This window comes from Candoia aspera, chromosome 2, assembly GCF_035149785.1.
Source record: "Candoia aspera isolate rCanAsp1 chromosome 2, rCanAsp1.hap2, whole genome shotgun sequence".
Classification (NCBI taxonomy): Eukaryota; Metazoa; Chordata; class Lepidosauria; order Squamata; family Boidae; genus Candoia; species Candoia aspera.
Window position 1 is genome coordinate 136,550,009 of NC_086154.1, and position 25,354 is coordinate 136,575,362.

General features: G+C 39.3%; 1 protein-coding gene across 2 annotated transcripts in view; it reads left to right on the forward strand.

Annotated features, from left to right (window-relative positions):
- Window positions 1-12,422: 12,422 nt before the first annotated feature.
- Window positions 12,423-25,354, forward strand: part of VDR (vitamin D receptor) — an 83,750-nt gene continuing 70,818 nt past the window's right edge. The window contains exon 1 of one of the 2 annotated variants that reach the window (XM_063293804.1): window positions 12,423-12,883. In XM_063293804.1, the coding sequence (XP_063149874.1) occupies window positions 12,793-12,883 (91 nt within the window). In that variant the 5' untranslated portion in view covers window positions 12,423-12,792. Of the gene's footprint in view, window positions 12,884-21,174; window positions 21,402-25,354 lie in introns of those variants that run through there. The other variant, XM_063293805.1, reaches the window with a different exon arrangement.

Below are 25,354 nucleotides of genomic sequence, written 5' to 3' on the forward strand. Positions count from 1 at the left end.
CCTAAATATCTCTCACTAAAAAAGTCTGAGAGATGTTAGGAATGTAATATTTTAACAGCCATCTGGATAGTTATTCAAAATATTGGGTATATTAACTAATCTTAGTCATATACTTTCACTGATGACATTCATTAATAAAATCAATGTTTGTTTTTGTCCTTTTAAATTTTGCTTGTCATTGACCAAATAAATATGATTGATTGATTCAGTCATTCATTAATTTTAAAAATCCAAATTGCCAAATGCATTGGAATAATGCGTAATTCAGAAATGGATTAATCATCTGGCAAGTTATTGTTATTCTTTGTGGAACAGTAGTTGACTGATTACCCAATTCGTAGAAACCAGGTGTTTGTGTGTGCGCGTGCGCGCACGTGCATGAGAGAGAGAGAAAGAAAAAAAGTCAAGATGGTAACTAAGAAGGACAGTGGTCTTACCTACTTGGGCTGAGCCTTATATGATTGCAGCCCAGGTTCCTGAACCTGGTGACTTTTTGCAGTTTCTCATGTAAAGGAGTCAAGAGATCCTGCTTGTTATTGACAATCCAGTGGGTCTGAGGAACTTGACATGATTGTGTAATTTATTTGTGACAAGCTGGTTGCTAGTGATGATGTAAAAGGCAAGACTGGTAGAAAAACAAATGATGAAACAAATGGGAGGGTTGTGTGGGAAGACAATTATTGATAAGTTCACACCTAAATGTGTGCTTTCTCCTTAAACTGCAGGAGATGCACAGTCCATGAGAGAAGCTGAAAGTACAGGCTCTGTTTGTTCTTAAACAATTTAATTAGATAAGTAAATAAATAAATAAAGGGTTTCATGGTCCCCAGGCTGCTCAGATATATTGTGCCAAGTGTGTGCATTTGTGTGTGTGTGTCTATATGACAGTATACACATGCATGCACACAACAGAAACACATACATACAATATATTCATATGTATTCGATGCCTCATTATAACAGATTATTAAAAAGCTGAAAGATATCCTGGATCAGGTGCTGGGGAGAGCCCAACAAAGTGGGAGAAGCTCTCTCTCTCCCCTCCTGCTCTACTAAGAAGCTGCTATCCATCTTTGGAGCACCAGCAATGCTGAATCCATGGAATCTCCTGCCTCAGCCAGTGCCACCACAATGCACAGTCTGCTGATCAGGAAGTCTGTGCAAAGAGGACCAAGCTACATGTCTGTGGCATGTCAGCAAGTCCCTGGAGGTTCCTCTCAGTCAGCACTGCTACCATGCACAGCCTGCCCACATAGGGGCTGACATGCCACACTGGGAATCTAAGGGATCTCCCATGTGGCATGTTGGCAGCTGTATTGGCAGGACACAAACAGGTTATGGTGGGGCTGCCTGAATGTCCCACTTCAACCAGCACTGCCACCCCATTACAACCTGCCAATCTGCTAGACATGGTGGATCTGTGCAGCACAGCATGCCAGCACCAATGTCAGCAGGTCCCTCACAGTAGCAACACTGGTTGTAGCAGAATTTTCCCTGGATCAGCCCTGGATGTGATGCAACCAGCACTGCCATTTGTGTGACCTGCTGATGCAGCTGCCGATGGGCCACATGAGGGGCCTGGGAGGGGAAAATATGATTTCCAAGGGTCATTTTCTCTCCCTCTCACCAATATCCCTACCAACCATTATCTACTGCAAGTGACTGCAGGGTGGAGAGAATGCTTGCACCAGTCAAAGCTGGCCAGTAGAAGCTGGGCAGATCTCACCTTTGTTGCATCATCAGCTCAGTCACTGCCAAAGCACCACAGGTCATGCAAATAGCAATGCTTGTGTTATAAGATGGGAAACCCCACTTCAGCTGGGGTTACTAAAGACATGACAGATGGCTTTATCATATGGAGGGGTCCTTGAAGAATGGTAACCAGGCACCCTCAAGCTGAAAGTGGAGGGAAGCGTAGCTGCATCCTCAGTCTGTCCTCCTGTATTTCACTGTTAGGTAAAGGTAAAGGTTTCCCTTGACGTAAAGTCCAGTCGTGTCCGACTCTAGGGGGCGGTGCTCATCTCCGTTTCAAAGCCTTGGAGCCGGCGTTGTCCATAGGACACTTCCGGGTCATGTGGCCAGCATTTCACTGTTACATACATGAATATTACTTTAAAAAGCAATAAAGGCTTTAGCATCTTTAATTCTTTGCTGGATTGTGGCTGATAATTTCAGATAAAGCTGTACTGTAATTGCAGAGCCAGTATGTTGCACTCAGAAGGTATTTTGGATTTTTTCCCCATTGACCGATAAAGCTATGATTATCTGCCTTATTCAAGGAATTTCACAAACAGCCCATATGACTGTATCTTCCTTTTGTAAACCTTCCATCTTTTCCCACTTCTTCCATAATCATTCCCTCATCCCTCCAAACATTTAATGAAATAAATAGCTACATGTTGCCTTTTTATTGGTAACACCACAAGACCTCTATATGGAAGTACCCTAAAGGTAGCACCTCACTGCTGCAGAGTGTGCTTCAATGCCACCCTGGAATGGCCTGGGTTTTGCTTGGGACTTCTCCATTTCATCGCTATTGACAAAGAACACCAATATTCTACAGTGGTTTTCAGGTCTCTCTGATGCTGTTCATTGACATGGCTTGACTCACTATGGCCCCTACCCTTCAGTCACCCCAGATCTGTACAGAAGTATACCAGTTTATTTCTGTTTTCCAAAATGTGTGGAGGTTGAACAGCTGTTGTTAAGGATTTCCTTCTTCAGGATGCATGAATATGCTTTCTCTTGCTCCCTTATTACTTGTAATAAATGTTTTTGGATGTTTGAGCAAAACACACTGAGTTGTTAGACAATCTGAACACTTGCTGCAATATGGTATGTAAAGTCTCCCTCAAGTTGAGTTTGACTCCTGGTGACTACATGGATACGTCAGTAGTTTTTCTTGGCAGCAATACAGAAATGGCATCCCATTTCAATTTCCAGGTTTTTTTTTTTTAAATCTCAAGTCTAGTTTACAATCTAGTGAGTTTGTGATGTTTCCCACCCAAGTACTAGCCAAATCTGACCCTGCTTATCTTTTCCAAGATCAATCAGGTGACACTATCTGCTCTGACCACCTGAACCTAAATTCTTCAGCAGAGAAAATCGCAAATCTTCCTGTAGCAAGCCTTAAGCAAGCTGGGAAAGGCACTGACTAATCTTGCCATTTAAAACCAATATTTTATTGTATGGATTGTGGTGATAGTTTCTTTCCCCACTTCCAGGAACTGAATGCCACTGCTGGGGGAAGAGAAGTGCAGTAATACAGCATTTGGCATTTCTTTTCGTTCGTGTGATCTTATCCATTTTTTCCAACTTTTGGGAACTGACTCACCAGTATCTATAGTAACTGGGAGACTGCAGAAGTCCAACCCACCCGGAGGCATGTGGCTGGAGACGCTTATCCATGGTAATCTGCTACTATTCTCAAGAAAAATAGCCTGGCTTCCATCCACCATCGCCGAGTTACTGTAGGCAGAGAAAGGAGCGGTCTGTGACTAAATGCATTCTGTATACAACACACGATGCAAGGTACCCATAACTCCATCCATTAACCCTGCAAATTAATTAACCATGTAAATTCTCCAATGGGATTTATTTTGAAGGACACAGCTACAGGCTTGCGTTGCAGGTAACCAGAGGCAAGGACGAAGTCCGCCGTCCGTTTAGATTAAGAGTGTAATTCGGGAGGAAAAGAGAGGAGCCTATTACTATACGCGCTCCCTTCAGCAGAACGGACGTGCGAGGGGAAGCTTAATCTAAACCAGTTGGAAAACCCGGGTCAATTTCCCTTTCCCCGCCCTTCACGCGTCACCTCGCACGGCCCCACTGACGTACGAGAGTGGAATGGGCAGAGCGATCTCGATGAGCTATTTCGGAGAGGCGGAGTTAGAGCCTGGTACCGTGAAAAGCTATTGGTGGAGCAGAGAGGAGCGCCAGCCCCTTACTGGGCGCGTTTAAGGAAATTTGGAGAGAAGGCGGTGGGGCGGAGTCGAGTAGACGGTGGTTTCCAGTTAATAGGCGGGTTACGGGATGGGGTGGTGGAAGGTGATAGCTGTTTCGGAGAACCGGGACGGGGAACTGAGGTACTGCGCTAGGTGGGCTCCCCCGTTGCCCTCTCGCGCGGCAGAGCGCTTGGCGCGAGCCCGCGAGCTTTGCGATCTTGTGAATGTGCGACGGTGGTAGTATGGGGATTACAGTATAGGGAGGCTGGCTTTCACGGGACGGGGCATTATTCCTAACCTGAAGCGAGAAAAGTAGAATGTAAAAAGGTCGTGCGTGTGGTTGGGAAGAGGAACTTGTGAATCTTCCTACTGCTACTGTTTTACAGTAGGGCGTCTAAGGTGGACTTGGGGAAAGGAGAATAAGAACTGAGAGAAAAAAGATGCGAGGGTGTCTCTGGATTTTTTTTTTTAAGTATGTTTTCCAGGACTTGCTCATTATCACTACCATATGTTTCCCACGTCTCCCTAAGCAATTTAATATTACTGAATTACTGTATCACAGCAGCTTGGCGTGAATGGATTCATTAATTCGAAGATGTTTCCATCTTCTGTGGGGAACAGTTGGTCAAAAGGGGGGGGAAAAGTGCTCAGGGAGGGGATGCAATTTTACCTTCTCCAATCTAAGGAGACTTGGTCTCCTCTGGTCCCTATCCTGAATGGGGTTTTCTCATTCTTGGTTTGTGTATCCCTGCCCTAACAAATGCCTAAAAATGAAAAGTTGCAGCTGCTTCACAGGACAAGAGGGAATATAATTTGAGAACAGGAAGTTGATATTCTCTAAATGGAACTATATGGGTATTAACCTAAGTATTTCTGAAGATTCATCATGTTTGTATGTGATGTATACAAAGGGGCAAGTAGGATGTGAGGAGCTGTTCTTTACGCTGAAGGGGCATTGGGGCTTATATCCATAAGTATTGTTAAACAATTGTTATGAAAGTATGTTGAGATTTTTAGGCTCAAGAATCTGATCTTCACCATTTGCTATCTGATGTCAGCCTTACATGTGTACAGTTGGATGTTTCATGGACAATGATGTTGCTTTGGCCGGTTACAGTTAGTGGAGTCGTGGTGTTGACATGTTTAAATATCTTCTTTTCTCTCTCAAAAGTTGTAACATTATATATGGATCAGAAATAAAGCTGTTTCCTCACTAGTCATTTACAGGCCTTCTCCCCACTGCTGAGTTGAAGGATTCTCTGCCCATCCTAGAATTGGCAGAACAGTATAGTGGCATATTTGCTGCCCAGATGTCAATCTGTCTTACCTCTATTGCCTTTGTTCCCAGCCACTGCAATCACCTGACTTCCTTCTAAGAGGTAATGGGGTGACAAAGCCTAAATAAATTTTACGTACATTATGGCTGACCTTGGATGGTGCTGAATATGGAAAAAGACTTTTTTAACCCCAGTGCAGTTAAAGATAATGTAAGCCTATATCTGAACTCAGAATAAGATGAAGGTGATGTAATGGTCAGACATCCAGTTTGGTGTAGTGGTTAAGGCACCAGACGAGAAACCGGGAATCTGAGTTCTAGTCATGCCTTAGGTATGAAGCCAGCTGGGCAGTCACTCTCTCTCAGCCCTAGTAAGCAGACAAGGGCAAACCACTTCCAAAAAACCTTGCCAAGAAACTGCAGGGACTGCTCAGGCAGTCACATCAATCCAGAGCATTGTGAGAAATTAAAATGGTTCCTAGTCTCAGGCACAATTGATTGCTGCCACCAGCAAATAAGCCTGATGGGTCAAAAAGGAGAAATATTCCTTTGACATACCAGAGGCCAAGAATCTGGCTTTTATCATGCGCGCTGATCCTATCCTGCTGCACTCCCTAGTGCATGTAATGTATAAATAAGACTTTTAGACTGAACTTCTCCCCATAGCAGTCTGCTTGCTTAAAGAACCAGAATTGAATTGAACCAGAGGTAACTATTACCCTGCCTTTATTGTTTTCTTCAGCCTTTTGAAAACAGCTGGCTGGCTATTTGCCTCTTTCTAAAGCCGCAGAAACTATTAAGATGTCATTTGCTGGTTAAAAAAAAAACTGAACTGCAAAAAAAGTAACTTGAATTCTCATTAATTTGGTGCAATATATATTTTGTGTGTTACTAGAGTATAAAATCTAGAATGGTGCCTACTCTGGTTCTATTACTACATCTGCTCTAAAAGTGTTTGTGATAGATGCAACCCATGTTATTTGATCTTGTGAATGCGAGAGGGGGGGCCTTATTACTGGAAATATTCAACTAGAAGCAGGATGGCCATTAATCTGGATTACTACACCCAACAGAAGGTTAGGCTTGATGGTCTACATGGCTTCTTCCAACTCTGGGACCCTAGAATCATATGAAAAAGACCAGTTATGAGATTTGAGCACTACTTAATTTTAAAAGCAGTGTCTAAAAGATAAATGATTTAAAATGCAATAAAAAGTACCTTGCCCTGAATCCTAGACCTGTGCAGCCATCTGTAATTGCTTTTTCCTTTTCCTTTTCCACCAAAGAAGTTCAGGATACCATATCCAGTTAGCACTACATCTTTAGGCTGGGCTGGGAGCAGTTTGTTGACTCAGGGTCACTTAGCTCAGTAAACTTTATAGCTGAAGATGGAAAAATCTAGAGTTGAATTCTAATTCAGATCCATTATATACTGGGCTAGCTGTTTCATATTGCATCATATGCTTCACAGTTGAGCCCTGGCTAATCTTAGTTCAGATCAAACGATGGGTCTGAAGTGCTAGCACAATTGAAGCAACACGTTATGTGAATAATGTTTCAGTAATACTTCTTAACTGACTTTTCTACTAGTCATTCCTTACTTTATCAGTTCTCTTCTGATTTATTCTCCTGGTCAGTTAAATATAGCCATATCTTCATGAAAATTAGGATGGATTCTATGGCTATATATGCCACCTTGATGTGTATGGCATGGGAGAACTGCACTAAAAGTATTTTTATTTATTTATTTTTCAAATTTCTATCACCACCCATCTCCCCCAAAAGGGGAGTATCTCTATTGCTCCTATAAGCCGTAGAATAATAGGGTTGGAAGGGACCTTGGAGGTCTTCTAGTCCAACCCCCTGCCCAAGGCAGGAATCCCCAGACCATCTCAGACAAATGCTTGTCCAATCTTTTCTTAAAAACCTCCAGTGATGGAGCACCCACAACTCCGGTAGAGTCTCTAGATGCATATTGGTAAAGGAATCTAGGGTTTTTCTTTCAACCATTCTCATTCCAGTCCAAAATGTTTCCCTAACATCTGTTTGCCAGCTAACAATACTACAAAGGCTTCAGACATTTAGAAAGTGAGAGGCACTGTAAAGCTTTCTTAAATGCTTCTTTTCTCCTAGTTGTTCTCTTCAGATATTTTTGCTTGAAGCAAAGCTGATTTGTATTCTGAACTTGGTTAATAGGATGGGGGACTATTTAGCTATTTCCCTTCCCCTCACTGACTAGTTCCTCTAGTATCTCAATTGTGGAGTCCTTGGTGGTCTCTGAGCTTGGTTGTTTGCTTGTTTCACTACCCAACTAGATAACATCATCAGTGCCTATTATGATATTAGAGCTATAGCACAAACAAACAAAAAAGAGTTAGCTGCATTGTGCAGAGTTCCACCCTGACTGCTTTGCTAGGGTTCTTTTTCTCATGTAAAATACTTCATTTTTTTTCCCAGATGCATAGATACAAAACATGGTTTCATCATATGCTTGTACTTTTTTTGTTGTGGCTGTCTGAATAATAAAAGTTCTGAAAACTAGTTTAATCTAGTGAAAGTAAAATTATCACTCTCCTATTAACTTCTTGGTTGGCCTTGGACCCTTCCAGTTCTGCTTGTATTTAAACTTTCTTCACAGAGTTCTCATGTGGATAAGCACACTTAAATATTTTACTTGTATGTTATTCTGTGTATAAGAAATGATAATTAGACCTCTAAAAATTCAACAGGCAGTATTAGTTAATTTATTGGCCAAATTCTAATAGACTTTTTATGCACATTCCAGGACATTCCCACACACAGCAGGTCTGTTTTTCCCAAGAAGTGCCTCTCCCTTGCACGTTATCACTTTTGCAATTCTTCCCTCTCTCTCACAGCACTTCCAAGGAAAGGTTGGTAGATGCTGCTTACAGAAGAAGATAAAAATCCATGTGCCACCCTTAGTTTAGTCACATGCTTTGGACTGAGATTCTTTTTTTTTTAAACTACTTTGCATTAAGGCCAAAACCTAGCCCTAACTTTTGTTCAAGAACAGCACTGTGCATAGTTTTAATTGGCCAGCCGCTTTGTTAAATAAAAAACTAACATCCATGAGAACAAATGAAATGCTTAGGGAATGGTTCAACACTGAGCAGGAGTAAGACAAGAGTGTTTACACCTTCGTAGTTTAATGCAGTTATGGATAAATAAGGAATGCTTGTTGTGATGTTAGAAGTGTGGTGCTTGGAAATGCATAGTATGTGTTTAAATGTAGATGATACAGGCTGTTGGTTGCGAATTTAAATAATTTGAAAGTGAATATTGGATAGATTGTATAATACAACCAGGATCATGGATGTGAAACTGAATATATCAAAGACCAAAGTATTGTTTGGTGAAAGGGAGTAAATGATTGCAAGGTATATACAAATAGTAAAAAAAAGTAGAGTGTATATGATGCAGGAAAGCAAAAATGGCTGAAAGAAGAGGGTCCTTCTGGGCATTTTATTATATGAGAATTAAGTATGTAGAAGAAACATAAAAGCAAGTTGAATGAAGTAGAAATGGGCCAAAGAAGGGATGGATCAGGAATGAATAAATGTGGACTGAATACAGAAGTGATGACCAGTACATAAGAACTGCATTAAGATGGTTTTGTCAAATCACAAAACAAATATATGAAAGAGTGAGAGGAAGGAGAAGCTGAGAAACTCATGGTTAGTTGATGGGATCCTCAAAAAGAGAGGGGCAAGAAGTTTAAAAGAACAAATGGCAGTGTATGGAGTAAGCAGTATATGGATGTTGTGGAAGCACGGATGGTTTCCCAGGTTAGAAAGATATGGAGCAGTCTAGTGAGTGGTGTTAGTGTAAACCAGATTGACTTAGATTTCTTCTTCTTCATTTCCTCCCTTTAATATTTTTGCTTATTACTTCTTACCCGGGCATTACATCATATCACTTATGTTGAAAATGAATAGCATGATGGGTGGGTGTGTATGTAAGTGCGTATTATGGAGATAACCTAGCTAACATTACAATGTTGCAAGGACTGGAGATTACTGTATGCAAAGCATATGGAGAATTAAGGGAGAAGTGTAACCTATGTGCTAAGACTTCTCAGATTTAAGAGTTGGATGGGTGCTGTCTTACAATTCAAATAATAACTTGATACCTATACAGAATAGAGCATTCAAAGTGCTAAATAGATGTATGTCAGTTTTCAGCAGCCTTCTTTGGTGGGCTAATATTGCAGATCGGTGGACTGAGGGCAGGAAAAGACCACCTAATGAGTTAATAGCAAGCAGCCTAGGCCAAACAACAACACTAGCCCTTAAACATGCATAGTTCATTTTGACTTTTGTTCTGTAGCTCAGATACTACCACACAGGTTCTTTAAAGTGGCTTTAAGTCTATTTGTTTCTGGCTTTGGGTCCATTTGGAAACTATGTTGTTGTTGTTGTTGCAAAAGATTGACACCAAAGGCTAACACTTGTTCCAAATTGGAAGGATTGCTTGGCCACAGATAGAAAAAAAAGGGTGGAATCTCTATGGAAGATTTCGTGAATAGACTGAAAGCCACTTAAGGATAAGATAGGAGTAGAGCAAGGGGTGCTACTTTGCTTCTCATCCTTTCAGCAGACTTCTTTTATCTTGTATTTCTGCCATTCTAAGACATCTGATAATTTACTCAAATTCTGTAAAAACGAGCTTTTAGACAGGGTTGTTTCAAGACTTGCCTTGTTCTATGTCATGCTCTCCTCCCACACTAAATATTGGCGAGTGACTAATGCTCCTTTGCAGGATAGGTTGTTGTAACATTCAGGAAAATCTTCTTTATTTCTGAAAGATACTTCTCCAAGTTCAAATTTATTTTGGAGACACTTCAAACTTCTGGGAGGTTACTGCCCTTGGAGCAGATGGGATCATCACTAAACTTTAACGTGTATGTACTTAGCCTCTAGATTTGAACTTCAGGGATGTAAAAATCACTAAGTCTCACTGCTAGACCCTTAAACATTTATGCTGGCATCTTGGAATTTTTCTCCTTTTTCTAATTCTGTATGTGTCTGGCTGTTACCAATTTGTAAACAAGGGCTGGAAAAATACTGCAGGGTTGATGCAGAAGCTTAAAACTCTTTTAAAACAGTTTAGCAGGATGCTGTAAAAAGTAATTGGATTTTAGTGTAGGAGGTTGTCTTGTCCCCTGCCTTCCATAAATTAGCAAGACTTCCAAAAAGCAAGTCTCTATGAATCTATACAGGTAGCATAGCTCATGGGATACAGTTCTTTCATGGAACCTTGGTGTTGGCTGTCAAGTTCCTTAGTAGGAGATGGTATGAAAGAGTGACAGTTATTCAGAAGACATTCAGAAATCCACCTTGGATCTTTTCCCTATTTATTTCCATTTGTAATCCATAGTTAATCAGATATAAAATGTGACAGCATATTAATTGAAGAATTAATCAAGCCCATAATCAGTGTACGATATGGCATTTAACTTTGCCAGTCTAGGTTTTTGTTTGTTTGCTAGTTTTGCTTATCTGTGATTCTGTCTAAATTCTTCATCCATTTACTCATATAACTGATAATTTGTTCAGGTTCTGAATTTCACCAGCAATTTAGAATAGGCCCAGCAAGCGATCCAAATTTTGTTTTTTAAGGTTTTCAAATTTTTCAGAGTTTCCCTTGTTCTTGTAATTCCTTTAGAGCAGCACTTCCCAGCATTACCCAGCTTTGGGAGGCACTGCTTTAGAAAGAGTGCTTATTTGAAAATATTGGAACCAGTCCAATGGTTCTGACTATTACAAAAAAAAAAAAGAGTCTCAAAGGATTTCCACGTTACCTTACTGACAATTAAATCTATGATTTATTATATCTCTAGTCAGTCTGCTTACTATTGGGGTTCTGGGTCTTTGCTGCTTTGAAAATTTACAACATGACTTAATAGGCAATGAATTTCTAATTCTGTTAGTGTGCACACAATTGTGCCAGTACTATATGTCCCCCTTTTGTCCTTGTCATGGATATGTTATATGCTTATTATATGTAAATATAATGTCAAATGAGCAAGGCCTAGTAATCTTTTCCAGTAAGCTGTGTAAAGAAAAGGAAAAACGAAATCAGCATGGTCAGGGTAAGCCATATTCAAGTCAGTTAGATAAACCTATAATCTGAGTAAGTGGTAAGGCAGCTTCGTATATTCAATGTAAAAGTCAATTGTGTATAATCTGAGCACTCATTTATCTGCTTTATTGGGAAAAACATTGTAATTATCAGTGTTTCCCCATTTTATGTGTACATCTTGTAGTCTCAGTGAACAGGCCATTCATTAGGTCTGGAACTCTCTGTACTTTTAGGGATGGAAAAGGGAATTGTTTGTTTGGATCATAAGGAATATAAATGGCAAGATAAGCAAGAACAAAAGTCCAACCAGATAAGGCAGGGCAAAGGCTACTAAGGGTGTTAAATTCATTTTGATGCACAGTTTTCTGAAATAGCTTTTTGACATGTACTGTGATTAGAAATACAAATTTGGCTTGTGAATTAAGCATCTCAAAGTACTAGGGTCAGTTTTGTATGAGTACACTGCCAAGTATTCAGTTGAAACTGGGTACTTAATAGTTAGGGAGGCAAGTAGCAGGGATTTAAGCCCTGTCCTATTCACTGTAAGCAAAAAAAACCAACAACCCCTAATTATGGCAGGTATGTCTTATCCTAAGCTACTTAATTGAGTCTGGTAACTTGGGGAATTGATATTTAGAAAAATCAATCTGTAAATGATGGAATTCATTTTCTATCCTAAACATATTGTTTCTTTAAAAAACTTGATTCTCTCCCATTGCTAATCTCTATTAACTGAGCTTTTTGTCTAAATCAAGTTAACTAACTAGCAGCCTGCATGCTACTTTTCTGGCAGTCTTTATCAACTTTAAATTTTAGTTAAAAATAGTAGGAATAAAGGAAAAAGAATTTCAGGAAGAAGGAGCATTCTACGTGTTAACACTGCTGTAACTTTTGATATTATGTTTATTTTATTTATTAAATGTATAGTCCAATTTGTTGGGTCAGTGGGCATATCTAAGTTGCATGTAAATGTACCTATAAATCTGCTCAAGATACACTTCTAGACTACAAGGTTTTGACTGAAGAATAGCATTTAGATGCTACAAAAATGAGTTGTGATCTTTTCCCTTAAAATAATTTAAACTTGACATTATCAAGACATTACAAAGTGGTAATTAAATTTGGACTGAAATTTGAAATGTAAGATAATTGAGTAATATGTGTGTCTCTTGAGGACTATTACATTTAAGAATCCAAGCAAACTAAGCTTTCTATGTACTTTCATAATGACTCAATTTAAAATTTAGAGAGCTTAATGTATTGACTTTTTGGACTGCAGAATTCATATGTATAATTGACAGTTTTATTTACATACATGAGTAAAACACTTAAGAAATACATTTTGTATTGGGTAGCTCCTATCACGGTTCTTTTTTTTTTTTACTGAGTATTACTTGTTCACCTTAGTTCTCTGCTCCAGCTTAAAATTGTGTGAAAACTCTGGTGAAATACATATCTGATTTATATTTTATGGTTTCAGAATTTGCCTCCTTGGATAACACTACCTTAGATTGGCAAGTGGCTTACTACATCTCTTCTTCAAAACTTCAAAATAACATCAGTAAGTATGTATTTAATTATGATTTATATTGTTATTTTGGTTTACTTTTAAATGACCTTTTGGTATACATTTACAAAAAAGGCATCTTATTTACTTGTGCTCTGGTTTGGTATTTTCTGTGTAACTCTTGAAAGGAACTGCAACAACATACATGAAGGACCTTGAAGGAGTGCTTGTGTAACTTGGCTCTGACCTTTGGGTACAGATGGATCCGAGTGAAATGAAGGATCTGTGTTCTTTGGCTAATACAAGAAAATGAGTGTTTTATTTAGAGGTGTATTATATTTGTTGGACTGCTGATTTGCTTTTATTTTATTCCATACTTTTATTTCTTTAAAATATTTATACTCTGTTTTTTCAGGAGTGATCTTTGGAGCAGCTTACATCTAAAATCAAACAATATAAATTCAAATGCCACCAGCTTATTCTTCAAAAAACTATGAAAGAGCTTACACATTTTATCTTACCGTAATCAATATTTTAAAGTTTAATTTCATTTTGGTACTGATAGATTGATGAATTCTCATCCCTTCATAGCAGCCATCTGTAAAGACAGGAGTTTATTAGAATTGATCAAATTTATACTCTTCATTCAAAGAACTCAAAAGATTAGTTTGCTGTTACTCTCATATTAAGCTCAGAGACTAACACACCAGTTCATGTCTGAACATTGGACCAAGAGCGATGTCCAGAACCATAACACAAATGGTTGCAGAAGTTTGGGGACAAGAGCAAAGCATTATTTTAAACATGGCAACCCCCCCCCCCCACCATATTTTAATTATTCAAGTAGATGGACAGGCCAGATTTTTTTAGTGGTATAGCTGGCTATGATGATCCTTCCCAGAGGTTAAAATATAACATTAGCCATGTATTGGACCAAGCCAGAACCATCTTGTGTCCAGCATTTTGTTTCTCACACTGGCCAGCCAAATATCTCTTGGGTGTTTGCGAGCAAGAGGTGGAGACATATCCCTCTCCTTAGATAGTTCCACTGCAACTGGTATTTGGAGACTGCATATTGTTCCTCACCATGAAATATAAATCTCAGGAATAAGAGCACATGATACACCTATCATCTATATGATTTTATCCACTCCCTTTTTAAAGCCCTCCAAGTTAGTAGTCATCCCCACGTCTTGCAGTAAAGAATTCCATAGTTAATTATGCTTGCTTTTGTTCTCAATTGCCTTTCAGTTAGCTCAAATGGATGACCCCCAAACCTACTGTTTTGAGAGAAGAAGGAAACCTATTCCTCTCACTTTCTCCAGGCGGTGTGTAACTTTATACATGGTTGTATCTGTGGGTCCATCATGTTCCCCCTCAGTTTCCTTTTTCAAACTAGAGTTCCCAGTTTTCTGTCTGAAAGGTTTCTGAGCCATCTCATCTTTTGTATTCCTGTTGTCAATCAAGGTTCAATCAAGAAATCAAATATAAATGAAATTGCATAATTATGTTGCGTTTTAAAGCAGTTGATGTATAGAAAGAAATATTTTGGAGACCACATGGATAAAAAAAGGTGAAAGGTCCCCTGTGCAAGCACCAAGTCATGTCTGACCCTTTGGGGGACACCGCTTTTGCGATGTTTTCTTGGCAGACTATAGAGCGGGGTGGTTTGCCATTGCCTTCCCCAGTCGTCACCTTCCCCAGCAAGCTGGGTACTCATTTCACCAACCTCAGAAGGGTGGAAGGCTGAGTCGTCCTGAGCCAGCTACCTGAGAATCCAGCTTCTGCTGCAATCGAACTTGGGTCACGGAGAGTTTCGGTCGCAATACTGCCGCCTACCACTCTGTGCCACACGAGGCTGTGCGACATGGATAAAAGGATCCCTTTAATTGTTTATTTGTATTGGTTGCAGTGGTTCACAAAAGTGTTAAGACAAAAATAATAATAGTAAGCATCAACTATATAAATACTGTAGCTTGTAAAAATAAAACAATGTAATAATTTTAAAAGCATTAGGAAACCAACAAAGTGCTTTGTCTATTGGCAGGATTTCTTCCTTGGGAAGAAAGTGTCATAATACAGCTCCATTGCTAAAGCAGTCATCTCCCTGACCAATATCTGCCTCACCTCACTTGGAAAGAGCCTTAGCTGCTGATTTACTGATCAGGCAGGCATTAATGTAGTCTCTCAGGTACTGAGAATTTTAGCCAGATGTTTATATCCTGTCTTTTATCCAGGAGGGCTTTAAAGATTTCAATCAGCATTGACTGTCTACCTGATATATTACACCTATCTGTTTGATTTACCCTTAATTAGGCCTGCAACTAGGGTCTGGGTCACCCGAGGCAAACATGGATTCCGTGCCCCCCTATGGATTGGTGAGGGAGGATTTTGTCATTTTGGCACCCCCCCACCAGCATGGCGCCCAGGGCACATGCCCCACTTGCCCCCCAACCGCCAGTTGCGCCCCTGCCCTTAGTCCTTTCCAGTTTGGTGCCTTAACCATGATCAGTGACTCTTGCATGGTAAATGCAGGATGGCCACCTGTTCTAGTTAGCATTAACCAGAATTCAAAACCTACAAGTAACCATAATATCAAATTCCACTTAGCATTAACCCAAAGTAGCAGCTGCTTCTCACCCACATGATGCACTTAACTGTAGAAGGGATAACAACCAAGATTAAGGAGCTATAAAGGTTTGGAGTAAGAAGGTGGCATGTGTGTTCAGTTCTTCCAGCCAGGTTTAATGTGTCATGCAAACCCTTTAGCTTAGGTTGGGAAGTTATTAGAATTCAGCAGTTTTTAAGATCTGAAAATTCTTTTAAGGATTTGTGAGAGAGAATCCCACAGTCAATGCTGATTAGGGACTGATATTTCTGTGCAGGCATACATACAAATATAGTGTATTTCATTAGAATAACTGGTCAGTTACCTCTTTTTAGGATGAAATGACAGTAACTGGCACAGCAGTCTTAACTATTTTTTGTGCGTGTCAATGAAAGGCAGAAAATGCCTCCAAGATGAGAAGCTGATCTTTTCTGGGAGTGTTATCCCATCCTAAATACAGAGTTATTTGAGCAGAATGTGTATTCATTGGCAATTGAAAAACACAGCAGTGTAGCATTATGGTGTGTATAGAATGCTCAGAATCTAGACATTTTGTTGGCATATTTCTTCATTGTGATTCTTTATACATGAGTTAGATTGCTGCTTTCCTGACCTTGGACCATATGGTAAAGAATCTGTTTACAACTATTAAGTGGTAAAAATAAGAATGGTAGTTTGGACTGTAGTTATTCCAGTCTTCAATTGCTCATATGGGAAAAGTCTTATTATTATAATCTGACCATGGGTGCTTCTGGATGAGGTTATTATTGCATTATAGTTCTATTTTAAAATTTTTGTAAAGGGTCTGGATTATATCATCCTCCGTTTGTTATTAGTAATCATATCAACCCACAAAAAAGCAATTTTTATTGTTTTCAGGATTTCTGCTTTTTCCAAAAATTATAAATGGATTTATTTATTTTTTAAGGGGCAACATATGCAGGCAAATTTCTCTACAGATTTTGCTTTGAGATAATTGTAGCAAAGTCATGACTTTCCATTCTGTTGGAAGATTTCCAAAAATTATATGAAAATAAAACAGCATTTTAGTGGCACCACACTAAAGGCACACACAAAAAGGTAAAATGAAAAAGCAAACTAAAAGGAGCAGTAAATAGATTTCATATTTACATAAAGAGGTAGAATGTATTATTTGGGCCATGAGCAAAATTTATCTCGGGCCAATGAGAAAGACACGATTGCATGTCATTCTCATTGGCCCCGAGATAAATTTTGCTTATGCTAATTGCTTCCCCAATTTTTAAATTTCCTTTTTAAAATTAATCTGAATGTATGCTAGGTTTGGAATGCTGGTCAACTGATCAGATACATGTTCATTAGTCAAAATATTTTCAAATTATTATTTTCACACAGTCTTTTATTGCATCATGAATAGGAGTAAGTGTCATATGCATCTTAGCTGTACAGGAGTCAGCATTAACACATAACCCCATTCCCACTCCCAAAGAGCTCACTCCTGTTGTCTGAAAATTCTCTAGAGCAGTGTTTCTCAACCTTGGCTACTTCAAGACATGTGGACTTCAACTCCCAGAATTCCCCAGCCAGCCATGTTGAAGTCCACACAGCTTAAAGTTGCCAAGGTTGAGAAACACTGCTCTAGAGGGTTTTGCCTTCTCATGTCCCACTTCAGCCAGATGCAGTAGCTCAGGAGCTGCGGTGCTTGGTTTTTAGCTTAGAACCCTTAGATTGACAACACTATTTTCCTCCTTTCCCAGTTGAATATACAATGGCACTACGAACAGAGATGTCCATGTAAAATGTAGGTGTCAGTGAAATTCTCTTTTTCTAAATTATTTCTAAATAGTTCTATACATATGTAAATAGTTATGTCTATTTAATTCATGAAAAGCAATTGCTGCCTAGCCTCTGGTACTGGTGGTCCAGCTCCGTTATTTAAAGCTGATTGAATTGTTTACTTTGTACGGGCCTGACCATAGGGATGAGAGCCAGTTTGGCCCAGTGGTTAAGGCACTGGATTAGAAGCTGGGAGGGAAACTGACCATGAGTTCTAGTCTTGCCTTAGCTACGGAAGCCAGCTGGTGACCTTGAGCCGGTCAACGTGTCTCAGCCCTAGGAAGGAGGTATTGGCAACCACTTCCAAAAACATTGCCAAGAAGACTGTGAGGATTTGTCCCCACAGTCACCAGGAGTCCCGGCTGACTAGCAACAACTAGCCTGAGCGATAACCTGATATTCTGAGCTAAAGTATTAAACTTAAACAGCCTGTGGGACTGTGCAGAGATCTGGATTTAGAGTGCAAAATGGGATTTGGGATATGTGTAGGTTTACATGCAGCAGCCTGGATGTTTCCTTATTAATTGATAGGCTGGTATGACCGTGAGTATGACAGGAGATTAAACATTTTTCATTGGTTTTTATGGTCCCAAGGTGCCCTAAGGAATGCTAGCATGGACTGTGTTAAGACAGTATTGTAAAGCTGATATTGCTTCAGACTTAAAAGGGGTGGATGGCTTTAAAATGGCAACAGTCTTCATGGTGCTTTAAAAATCTTTGAAGCTGAGCTGTAAGAATGGGAAGTGGGTGACAGGAAATCAGTGAGAGAAGAATCATAACCACTCTTTCTCTTGCAGAAGTTCAAAATGTATTTGATCAGTTCTTTGATGAAGGTGACACAGACTAGTGTTGCTACCTAGCCAGAATTCCCACATTTATTTTTCAAATTTTGCTACCACCCATCTCCCCCAAAAGAGGTGGTGCAGTGGTGCTGAATTTATAATGCACAGTTATGTACTATCGGCACACATTTACATATGCTTTACTACTACTTTATGCAATCTGGTCCTTAATCAGAAGGGCACAGAGGCAGGTGGCATAATTCTGTGAATTGCCTTTGGCATGACAGCATTGTGCATCTCAGCTGGTGTCTCAGTAGGTGTGCAGATTCGCTCTCCTTCCTTCATCCCAGCATTTTCTCTGGCACTGGAGTGTCTGTGGGGCTACTACCAACCTTTGTCAATAGGTTTGAAAGCTTAAGAAAAGGCAGAGGATTTTTTTTTAGATTTCCCACAGGTAATAAGGTGACAGGGTGCTTCCCCCACCACCACCCCAGTCTTGCTCCTTGGCTACTAGCATCCAGGAGCAGCTGGCTTCTAAATCTGCAGATTCTGTAGCCATCCCTAGTAGCGCCTGATTTACCTTCTTCTCCTGAAGTTTCTCTTTTAACACACCTAAGCAAAAGGCCACTGCTACTTCTTACAGCAGCAGTTTGAATGTGAACGGCATCAAGAAATCCTTTACAACTGAAAGTGTTTTCCCTGTAGTATTGTATTGTTGTAATGTATCCATCTATTGTTCCCTGAAAATGTTTTCCCTGTGTTCACCATATTGACACTTGCTGGGAAAATAATTAAAAAATAATTAAAAAAAAGTCATGAGGAATCAGCCTTACAGGTTTTGGGCAACTCTATGCTAATTTGAAAAGAACAGGAAGATGGAATCTTGGCCCTTCAGTTAGAGAAACTACCAGGAATGAGGGAGTGCTTAACACGTTTTTTTCCTTTGGGCTTTACCTTCTCCTTAGCTCTCCGTAGAGGAGGTCCCCGAATCTCTCCTTGTAAGGAGAAAGTAATATTGGGGGAAACTTTCGTATCATCTCTGAATATCACTGTTTCTGACGCTGTCTTTGATTTTGAAAAATAAACACAATGGAATAGAGATACTTTTGCATTTTTGTAATAAAATATATCCCTGACACAACCATAATGTGTCACTACGGTAAATGCAGTGATTAATAGCGCCTGAAGGGTAAACTGATTAAACTGAACGCAGCTGCACTCTACCTGCTTTCCCGTGTAAGGCAGTTTGAAGCCCATCTGCATTCGCTGTCCCAATTTGTAGATCCAGCGCTCTGCCCGTTGCACGTGTGTCCCTGTGCAAGCCTAGGATTCCCGGAAGGCATCATAAGCCAATCAGGGCGTATCCTCTGTCCCTCCGGCTGACCAATAGGAGTGTGCAAAGAACCTCCGAGCAGTTCCCCTCCTACTGGTCCTGTAGTGATTGTGTACAAAAAGGGAATACGCGCACGTCGCTGCTAACCCCCCTTCCTACCTTATTCATGTTTCCCTGGATTTGCCTCTGTATTTTTATCTGATTTTTTTTTTAAGAAGAAATCTGAAAGGTTGCTTTGAGGGAAGCTGTGTAGGAGAAAGGCATTCTAAAAATGTAGGGGCAAAAAAATCCATTGATCTCCACCCCCCACCCTTCCCCAATACTTCCCGCTCACCACAGAACATAGTTACCTCCTGTATTCAGAAGCCTCTGTAGTTTGTGAAAGGGGCAGGATAACGTGGCAGCAGCGTTACCAGAGCCATGGGTTTTTCCCAGGCGCTCTGAGCAAAGAGGCTGGATTCACGCAGCGGTCAGCGATAAGCTCTGAGCTATGCATACGGGAAGAGAGAAACCCCAAGGAATGAGACGCTGACCTGGGAACAGGGAGAGGGGCATATTTCATTGCAGTTGCTGTAATGGCTAACTTGATCCTGGAAGCCAGGAGGTGGGATAGGACAAGAAATCTTTCCAGTGAGAAAATAGCCTGCCCACGAGGGCTGCAGAACAGCAGCAAAGCTTTTTGGAAACCTTGTCATTCAAAGGAAAAGTGATCTCGAAACTGGCTTTGCTGCTGTTTCCAATGAACTGGAGTAGAGTCAGAAATAAATTGATTCAGCTCCCTAAAAAAAAAAACAACCAACAACAACAATTAAATTGTTGAAACAACCAGGGTTCTGTTCTGTCTAATCCAGGTAAGGAGCACTTTCTGCAGAGGTGGGTAGCTCTGTGTTCCTCACCCTCTTCTGTAACCTGGAGCGGTGATCAATCCTAGAGCAGCTAAAGAGCTCCCTTTCCTCAATTAAGGTACCAGGAAGAATATTGCTTTTAAGTAACCTGCCATTGCTGAAATGAAAGGCAGGATTTCACTGTATGTGAGTCTGCATTTATACAGTGTTTAGCCATGGCTAAAGTCAGAAGGAATGTGCAGAGAATTCTGATTTTTTATTATTATTATTTTTTCTCTTGAAACAAGAATCCTCCCCAAATGATATCAAATTAAAAATGTGGGGTCTGTTAGAGTTGCAGCACATACCAAGTCTTTGAACATGATGTTCCTCTTAAAGATGTGGGCATATAAATAATTAGAAATATTGATAAGTAACAAAACCTAAAAGAGATTTGCACTGCAAAATATACTTGTTGAAACGGGTTGTAACATGGCTTGCAGTTTTAATGAATGACTAATGTGTTGTAGGATTCTTTGCAAAATGTTAATAGATGTTGTGAAGATGCATAGGAGTTGGTAGGGTGCATCTTTGCCCCCCTCGTTTGATGAGTTCCCAGCCATCAATAGAGACGTACCTTTAAAAGTAATTTGATGAACATTTATTTGGACATTTCACAGAATCTAATAGCAATTGCTCTGGAATTTGTTTACACTCTTCAAAGACAGTGTTATCCAAAATGTATAAAGACTTTTGATGGTGAATGAAAACATAATTTTTTTTAGTATGATCACTGCTGCTGAAAACATGCATTTGGAAATTCTCTGTGTGGTTTTTCAGAGCCATTTAAATTAGGCTCTATCCTAGAGAAACTAGAGTACAGAATATGCAGGTGTTGTGGAAGCTTTTTTTTTTTTTCAGCAGGAGCATTTGTCATTTTATAATGCTGTTTATGGGGTGGATGAATAAAACCTTGGGGATTCATACCTCAGAATGCACCCTGAGCTTAACAGAACCAGGTTAATTTCCTCAGAAGCAATGCTAGAATAGAAGTTAGCAATTGGAAACTGGAGCTTTTCGCCATGCCTCTGAGTCATGTGACAGTTACTCTAACAGAGTCTAAATTGCCTGTTCATTACTGGGATCAGGCAGTCACTCACTAAAGGCACAGTTCAAAGGAGGTACGGCTAAGTCCCGTGCCAAACTGCAGGTAAGTTTTTAATCAGGTTTCTACCTTAACAACTGAAATCAGCCTCCAATGTAAATATTTAGCATTTTAAGCATCACACAAAGCTCAGTTTGTCATTGTGTGATCAGGTGTTTAGATCCTGGCAAAAGCAGTAAAAAAAAAAAAAAGCTTTACAGAAAGTGAAGGTAGATTTAAATGGTTCTGAAATGATTGTAATATAATAGCTGTAGCAATTAACTTTTTTTCTCTCCGAATGTTAATTAACATTTGAAAATAGGGATAAACATAATTTTTACCATACTTTTTCCTTTTATGAGTTTGCTTCTTCTGGTCTAATAGGACAAACTTTTTTTTTTTTTTTTTTTTGTGCCTTTGGGTCAGTTTTTAACTCCTGGCAACTGTCTGGGCAAGTCCCTGCGGTTTTCTTGGCAAGGTTTTTCAGAAGTGGTTTGCCGTTGCCTGCTTCCTAGGGCTGAGAGAGAGGGGTTGGCCCAAGGTTACCCAGCTGGCTTCCTGCCTAAGATGGGACTAGAACTCATGGTCTCCCTGTTTCTAGCCTGATGCCTTAAGCACTACACCAAACTGGCTTTAATAGGGCAAACTAGTGTCAAGAAAATAAATATTCTTTGCAAAAAATGAAGAATGCCAACAGCTGTGACTGAGTGCAGCATTATAGTTAACTTGCTGTTTGGTTCTTGCTTCTAAAAGAAAAGGCAGCATTTTAAATGTTTAAATTAGGAAGGCAGTGCCTATCAGTTGTTTTCCTGAGTGCTGTAGGAAGAACAATCTTAAAGCTGAGAGCTGATCTTCTTTTTAAGAAATTCCAAGTAGATGTGGGGTCCTTGTTTGTATGTGCAGGTCAGGAATCTCAAGGAGGGACTGACTTGGCAGGTCCTTAGTTCAAAATAATGCAAATAATTCCTCTTCCTCCAAATAGGTTATACTGGAAATTAAGACACATATGAAAACTTAATTGTAATATTTCTTTAAAAAGTATTTCTTAAGCAAAATCATTTATTAGAATTTGTAATGCAACAGCCAAATCAATTTTTACTAGGAATACTGCAGCATTGTTAAATTGATGCATGATCCAAAACTAAAATTTGAACCAAGATTGCTTATTATATAACATTTAGAATAATGTACATAGTGCAGATGCAAAATTTCAAGAGGATACATGTGATTAATAAAACTGGCTGTGTTTTAAATACAACAAAGGTTCTCGAAAAGGTTTTCCATTAAATAGTAGGTCATTTCGTGACAACAAGACAATAAGCCTATGTGATACATTGAGCAGCTGGAAACATTTGCAATGACACTAGTTTGAAGAATGGCTTCTGGACTAAAACATTTTGTAACAGAGTTCAGTTGTATAGTAAGATCTAAATGTAGATGGCATGTGTAACTATAGAAGAATGTTCTGGGGTATAAGAGCTGAAGTCAAAATTTGATTTAGGCCTTTCCATACTACCAAGGTGAAGCACTGGATTAGGTGCAAATGGAGGTACAGCTGAAAAGGAATACTTAATCCTATTGATTGAACCAGCAGATCATTTTGATTCTATCTAATGCACACTTTTGAAAAAAATGTAGTCTTATAAGCCTTTTTGTTCTGTTCTTCCCATTTCCTTTCCTTGTCACATTACACTATAAGTCTGAGAGACCTGTTTTATGTTTGAAATCTCTAGGAGATACTTTCTGTCTCAGGCCTTTGGTTCCACTTAATGTTTTTGTCCCAGATTATTATTTTCTATTGTTTTAATGTGCTTTTTTTTCTCATTCTTAATTGAGTTTTGTTGTAGATCACTTTGTGATTTCTGGATGAAGAGTATTATATAAATGTAATAAATGATACATATAATAAATAATAAAAGCAATACCACTGCATAATAAATTTTTATGTAAAATTCCCCTCTGTTTACAGTCAGAAGGACACTTCTTGCATATTGACTTTTCAATGCAGATACCTCCTTAGGATAGGAAATTATATGAGATTACAAGTAGTCTTTGTTTGGCAACTGCCTTGTTTAGCAACCGTTTGCAATTACGAAGGTTATTAAAAAGTAACTTTACAACCAATCTGCGCATTTACAACCTTTGCAGGTCTAAAAGGCAAAGGAAAGCTGAAGTAAGATCATAAGCACAGTTGTGGTTTCGCTTAACAACTGGTTAAATGGGCAAATTAATTGACGGCAAAGAGCTTGGACAATGAGATTCCTTCAAATTATTTTTGACTGTCAAGTTTGATATGGCATAAAATTTTGTTTATTGGGCTGAAGCTAAATGTGATGGTGGTTGATCTGGGCAGATATCCATTGAAATATTATTTAAAGGGTGGGAACATGGCACATTCAGTTGAAGAGGGGGAGTGATGCACCTGAGCCAGCCTACAATATCCTTCTAACCTCTTTAGGCCACAGTTGGGCTACAATACTGGAGTTAAGCCTGGTGGGAGGGAAGAGGCAAAAAGGAGGAATGGGAGCTAAGCTGTGAGGATGTTGAACAGTTTAGCTTCCAGTAGTTACTTTTAAAATTGGACTTCAGTTCTACTTTACATGTAATTGGGGCAGTCCAGTTGCAAGCAGACTATGACTGTCTGTTCTAGTTTTGGTGATAAAAGCAAGATGAATGTACATTCACAAGTAATACTTACTTTCCTGCTCCTTTCAAGCCACTGAAAACTTTTCAGTCGCTTGTCTTAATCAAAGAGTTGGGGAAAAAATCCACACAATAGCATAGATGAGGTTGGTGAATTTCACAGTTGGGTATCAAAAGTATGTCTTGGTGTATGGATGTAGCAGAATTAGTAATAAAGGAAGTGTAAGTGCTGGTGTCATTTTTAAAATCTATCTAGAAATTGGTTCTAATGTAAAAGACAGGCGATTCCAAGATGCTGAGGCAGCTCCTCACACTTCTGTTCAGAAGATGTGTTATCAGTCTTTTCCTTTTTAGCCAATTTTATGAAAAATAACAACAGAGAAAGCAATTGTCAAACTTCACACTAGGCATGGCAGTAAATCTCAGGTCTTTAGATACTCAGCCCTACATCCAATAATTAGCTTACAGCAGGAGATTCTCAGACTCCACAATGCTAAATAAATTATTACATATAAAAAATATTAATGTGGAAGATTTGCCTACCGTAGAACTCGGGAATCAAGCCTAGGCCTTTTCCTCCCAGCCTTCCAAATCAAAGGACCTTTGGTCATTCTTTTCTTGGCCTGAGAATCAGAGACATGCGTTCCATGTTTACATAACAATTCTGTCAGGCTTGAGTTGGTTCCTGCCATACCAGGTCCAGGTTTTACAGCATTGGAGAAATATTGCAAGTGAAAGACCAAGAATGGAAACTCATTCCCTCCTCCAAAATCCCATAACTGAGGGTAAATGAATGCACAAGAAAAGTTTTCTTTGTGAATTCCTAGAGATCTTCGATAAACTGAAATTTGTCTACATCAAATTACACCAAAAACAAAACAAAAACAGTTTATTGATTCCCAAAATATTTTTGTAAATCTTGGTTGTCAAACTAGACTACAGCTGTACATTTGATGAATAATCCAGTAGTTGAATAATTGATAATTCAGGAATTTAAAGTGTGAAAACTTGTGTGTTTTTTTGATGAAAGAGAAGAGAACAAAAGTTACAATGCGAAGGCTTGCTTTTGAGATGCCCATTGAGAAACACATAGGGTGCATACCCCGTAAACTGGATATCTATATTTGTTGGCACAAGCAGACAGTGTTGCTGTGCATATTGCATATAAAATGTTGGTGTTGTAGGCTTTGAAAGCCTAAAATCAATTGCCTTATTAACTACTTCCAAAATTAGTCCTAAATATGTTCTTAGTGACTTAATCCTATAGGGTTTTTTTTTTTCTCATTTTACTGGCTGACTTCACATATCATACTAAGCCATAATTTGGTTTATCTGATTTTGACTTAGTGTGATACATAAAACTTACTACTATAACT